We start from the raw sequence: 6,000 nt of genomic DNA on the forward strand, positions 1-6,000 counted from the left end.
TGTGTGTGTGTGTGTGTGTGTGTGTGTGTGTGTGTGTGTGTGTGTGTGTGTGACTGCAGCCTGTAACATCATGTCCCAGAGTCCAGTGGGAAGCTTCACCATGGTGATGCCTCACCAACACAGGAACTGCAGCTTCTCCGTCATCTACCCTGTGGAGGTACAGCTGACCGAACTGAGCCTGGGGCAGGCCAGGAGCAACGAGTTCAGCCCACAGGTGAGACTCTAAATGCCATAGTCAAGTCTTGCTTTTTCCAACTCCGCAACATCACTAAAATAAAACCAATCCTTTCACCCGTCGACCTGGAAACAGTAGTTAATGCATTCATCACTTCACGCCTTGACTACTGCAATGCCCTCTACACCGGCATCAGTCAGGCAGCCATGTCCCGCTTCAAAATGGTCCAGCACTCTGCAGCTAGGTTCCTTACTGGCACCAGAAAGAGAGAGCACATCACACCAGTCCTAGCCTCCCGAGTCCCTACACTGGCTCCCAGTCCCACTTAGAATAGACTTCAAAATCCTCCTCCTCACCTTTAAGGCACTATCGGGTGCAGCACCCCTATACATCACCGAGCTCATCACCCCCTACACAGCACCCAGGTCACTAAGATCCTCCAACCAGGCTTAGCTGGTCCCCCCCCCCCCCCCCCCCCCCCCCCCCGCACCAGACTAAAAAAGAGAGGCGATCGCTCCTTCAAGGCCGTGGCCCCCAACTGTGGAACCAGCTACCCCTGGTGATCCGATCTGCCCCCCTCGCTGGAGACATTTAAGGCCCGTCTAAAAACCCACTTTTATTCCCTAGCCTTTAATTAACCCTGTTTCTCACACACCCTAACTCACACACTCCCATGCAATTGTATCCTGCCCCCTCCCTCTTGTATCTCTTCTTGTGCTCCTCTGTCCCCTGTGTGCTATACTGTACTTTGTGCTCCTCTGTCCCCTGTGTGCTATACTGTACTTTGTGCTCCTCTGTCCCCTGTGTTCTATACTGTACTCTGTGCTCCTCTGCCCCCTGTGTGCTATACTGTACCTTGTGCTCCTCTGTCCCCTGTGTGCTATACTGTACGCTGTGCTCCTCTGTCCCCTGTGTGCTATACTGTACGCTGTGCTCCTCTGTCCCCTGTGTGCTATACTGTACGCTGTGCTCCTCTGTCCCCTGTGTGCTATACTGTACGCTGTGCTCCTCTGTCCCCTGTGTTCTATACTGTACTCTGTGCTCCTCTGTCCCCTGTGTGCTATACTGTACTTTGTGCTCCTCTGTCCCCTGTGTTCTATACTGTACTCTGTGCTCCTATGTCCCCTGTGTGCTATACTGTACTCTGTGCTCCTCTGTCCCCTGTGTGCTATACTGTACTTTGTGCTCCTCTGTCCCCTGTGTGCTATACTGTACTCTGTGCTCCTCTGTCCCCTGTGTGCTATACTGTACTTTGTGCTCCTCTGTCCCCTGTGTGCTATACTGTACTTTGTGCTCCTCTGTCCCCTGTGTGCTATACTGTACTCTGTGCTCCTCTGTCCCCTGTGTGCTATACTGTACTCTGTGCTCCTCTGTCCCCTGTGTGCTATACTGTACTCTGTGCTCCTCTGTCCCCTGTGTGCTATACTGTACTCTGTGCTCCTCTGTCCCCTGTGTGCTATACTGTACTTTGTGCTCCTCTGTCCCCTGTGTGCTATACTGTACGCTTTGCTCCTCTGTCCCCTGTGTGCTATACTGTACTTTGTGCTCCTCTGTCCCCTGTGTTCTATACTGTACTTTGTGCTCATCTGTCCCCTGTGTGCTATACTGTACTCTGTGCTCCTCTGTCCCCTGTGTGCTATACTGTACTCTGTGCTCCTCTGTCCCCTGTGTTCTATACTGTACTCTGTGCTCCTCTGTCCCCTGTGTGCTATACTGTACTCTGTGCTCCTCTGTCCCCTGTGTGCTATACTGTACTTTGTGCTTCCCTATCCGCTTGTTGCCCTACCGTTGTCCTATTCTCTGAATGTACCGTCTTGTCCTGTTGTGCATTTTTTGTATTTTTGTATTTGTGTATTTTATATTAGGACATTGATTTTATGCTTTGATTGTACGGCACTTTGGTTGGCTCTTGAGTTTTTAAACGTGCTTTATAAATAAATTACTTGACTTGACTTGACATGTTAAACGTTTTACAAATAATTTGTTGAACATGAACAAATAAATGGAGGTTTAGTTGTTTTTTCATATCCATTTTTCAAAGTATCTACAAATGTGTTACTACACATTAATTAAACAACATTATTTAAGGATGAACAAATCAAGTACAAACAATGTTGATAACGAGTTATAAATAATGTCTAACTAATTTGTAAATGTTATACAAATATAGTTATAAATGATTGAATTAATAATAATTTATGAATTTATATAAATGGTTTGTTCATGATTAGTTCATTATCTACAAATACCTTATAAAGGTCTTATAACTGAGTGTTATTATAAAGTGTTACCGTCATCTGTATATAGACTAATCTTATATTGAATAGAGCCCATGATGGTACTAATAATAGAGACTGCCTATTGGCTGCCTAGGCAGCCAAAGCCAGAGGTTCAATAAGAAATGACTAAGAGGAGGCGAGAAGGAGGGCATCCTTGTCTAGTTCCACGGCAGAGCATATAGAAACTAAACATTTTCCTGTTAAATATTTTGTTGATCTACTGTAGTTTATCATTTGTCCCACTGATTCTTCTTACAGAGGCAGCTGTCTGGCTGTGCGGGGGACTATGTGGAGCTGCTAGGGGGGAATGGGGTTGACACCTCCAAGATGTTCCCTGTAGCTGAACTGTGTTTCTCTCTAAATGGCCTGGGTGAGTCTAGATTTTTTTTTCTTCTTTTTTTACTTTTTTTTTTAAATATAAAGTTTGCCAATATTGAAATTTGGCCCCATAATTACTCATGCGATCCGGATATGGCGTGAAACACAAAAAAAAATATTCTAACCTACATAAATGGCATTGTCATACTCCCCTATTCAATAACAATGCACTCCTGATTGGAAAACGACCTATACGATACCCTAAATGGGAAAAACAGGGCATACACACATTAGGAGATGTTTTCAACAAACGTTTTTTTTAAAGACATACATAACAAATTTAATCTCACCAGTTCCACACATTATTTTTACGCACAGTTATTGGTAGTCCCATTAAGGATACCAATTGAACACCACAGATACCACAAATTCTTCTATGAAAGAGAGACATCGAGAGGTTTTGTATCTGATTTTTATCATCAATTACTAACGTCCTCGTATGGAATCCTCCCCCTAGACTCAGTCAGGAGGAGGGATATACCAGACCTGGAAATAAATTTTGATTGGCAAGAAGTCTGGGCAAACGTTTGAATTGCGTCACGTAACCCGGACCATCAACAAATTAATCTTAACTATATTCATAGGACATACCTGACTCCTATAAGATAACAGAATGGGACTTAAACCAGACTCCAGATGCTCCTTATGTACAAATGGGGATGAGGGTACATTTATGCACATGTACTGGGATTGCCCTCCAGTTAAGATATTCTGGAAAGAAGTATCCCAGCAATTATCAAATTTCTTAATTCTGAATATACCTGTACACCCCTCTGTATTGCTGTTGAATGATGTTTTTGAGTTTGCAGTCCCTATACAGCTAAAGAGATTAGTTTTATCTGGTATCACAGCGGCTAAAAAGCTGATATCATCACGATGGTTTCAACCGGAAAAAATGTGTCTGAAGGTTTGGGTTCTTACATATCTCGATGTGATTTATCTAGAAATATTTACAGCAAGAATTTTAGGTGTCAGTGAAACCAAAATTGCAATGTGGTTAGAATTGGTGGAGAGAATAAAAGCTAGCATATGAATTGTAGTGCCTGGTTAGGAGCGAATGATAATGGATGGATTATCCAAGTGGGGGTCCGGGGGGGGGGGGAGGGAGCGAGCGAGAGCATATGTATGTAGGGTATTAGATAGCAAGTATTAGGTGTATATCTTGTATACTACATTTATTCAAATGGTGATTTTATTGGATGTGTACTGTTAATTAATGCTTGTATATATAATTTAATTTAATTATGTTTAAAAAATAATAAAAAAAATAAAACACAAAAAAAAAAGTTTGTGCAAATATGGATGTATCAGTAGTATTGGCAGTGGTAGTAGTCGTAATAGTAATCCACTATATTTTTATATTTTCTAAAAAATAAACCAGTTCAACACAGGTAACCACTTTTGCTTAATTTCTTTGATGGCTCAAATGTATGCTCTAGTCCAGTGGTTCCCAAACCTCTCCACGAGACACCCCAGCCGTTCCATGTATTTGTTCAATTCCACCACCAGCACACCTTGATTCAACTAATAAAGGGCTAGTTAAGTTGAATCAGGTGTGCTGGTGGTGGAATTGAACAAATACATTGAACGGCTGGGGTGCTTCGAGGAGAGGATTGGGAAGCACTAGTCTAATCGATTTTGTGTTTTGAGCACAAAGTTCATCATAGATCTAGCCTCTTTATTTTGCTCTCAAAGTGCACCAGATTGATGCATTTAACTTTAAAATGTACACCAAAAAAAGTTACGGGGGGGCATGCCCCCGGACCCCCCTAGAGGAACCCCCCTGGAAATCTTGTGGGAAACACTGAGGAACATCTATGGACCAAAGGGAATGTATTCCCAGTGTCAGAAATATTGTGTCTGTTACTATGCTTGAGTAAATCATAATGAAACAAAGGAGAATTTTCTTTGCATCTTTGACAGTGAATAACACAATGCTAAAAGTGCGGGTGTTCAGATTTTGCTGACTGAGCTCACCTTCTTTAGATCAAGTGTACAAAAAAATCTAAGCAAATGAATAAAGGGAAGATGATTAAACAGAAGGATTTGTAGATACAGTACTGAATTATAATCTGTTGAATATATAATATACTGTAGAATATGACCTTATTATGGCCAGGTCATACATCTATGGATAGGGCCAAATCTCCTCTTTCCAATGGCAGTGTTAAATCTGGATTTAGTCATTTCCCCACATTTTTACGATGCAATGCACAGAGAATTCACATTATTCAGTATTATAATTATTTTTTTTATTAAATCATCTGTAAACAAACGTAGTGCTGAAAATATACACTTTGACTGCTGTTTTGATATGGTTAGGGTCTTTACTCTTGGCTACATTTGAAAAAGAAACACACCATTAATTAAAACAGTCTGTATTGATCGATTTATGACGAGAACAGCAGGGGACCCTATAGAGTTTTAACAGAATTATCCACATTTTGGAGACTTGCTGCTCTGTGAGTGAGGCCTACAGACCCGCAGCACAATGTTTTCTGTTGTCAAGGGCTGATACGTAATGTATAACTAGAGCAGCGGCTGAGATCATACCGTGTTTTTCTCTATAACACCATGACTTGAGAAGACCTTTGGATCGCAGGTGGTCATAAGAGGTTTTGAAAATGTAAAATGCAGCGTTAAATATGTCTGTGTCCGTCTGTCTTCATAGCCCAGGCGAAGATTGGCTGTGATAACTCAGTGGTGAGGCTGGTGTCCAGCGGGAGCTTTATCAACCAGGTGTCCTTCCAGTATCGCCTGCTGGAGCTCAGCGAGCTGCCCGACCCGGGAGAGAACAGCCTGAACAACTACTGCACTATGGAATAAGCTACACACACAGACACACAAAATATCTAGTAATCCATCCTTCTGTAAATAGAATTATGAGTAATGTGTTTACATTTTAGAAATAAATCTGATCTGCATTATAAAGCACTCTTTTTATTTCTCTCTCTCTCTCCCTCTCTCTCTCTCTCTCTCTCTCTCTCTCTCTCTCTCTCTCTCTCTCTCTCTCTCTCTCTCTCTCTCTCTCTCTCTCTCTCTCTCTCTCTCTCTCTCTCTCTCTCTCTCTCTGAATTGACCAGATTCACACAGTCGCCATTTTGCACTTATGTCATGTTCAGGTTGGGATTCCTTTCCGCCCTGTTCCCACTCGGGAAACATAATATT

The 6,000-nt window shown here is 42.4% G+C and overlaps 1 protein-coding gene across 1 annotated transcript in view; it reads left to right on the forward strand.

Moving 5' to 3' along the window:
• LOC311235895 (corticotropin-releasing factor-binding protein-like) overlaps positions 1-5,658 on the forward strand; it is a gene marked incomplete at its 3' end in the record, with an annotated part of 29,906 nt that extends 24,248 nt beyond the window's left edge. Inside the window, exons 5-7 of the mRNA XM_084323417.1 lie at positions 60-214; positions 2,713-2,824; positions 5,504-5,658. Of these exons, the coding sequence (XP_084179543.1) occupies positions 60-214; positions 2,713-2,824; positions 5,504-5,658 (422 nt within the window). The remainder of the gene's footprint in view (positions 1-59; positions 215-2,712; positions 2,825-5,503) is intronic.
• Between the last annotated feature and the right edge of the window lie 342 nt (positions 5,659-6,000).

Source organism: Notolepis coatsorum, assembly GCF_963971535.1.
Source record: "Notolepis coatsorum genome assembly, chromosome: 10".
NCBI lineage: Eukaryota > Metazoa > Chordata > Actinopteri > Aulopiformes > Paralepididae > Notolepis > Notolepis coatsorum.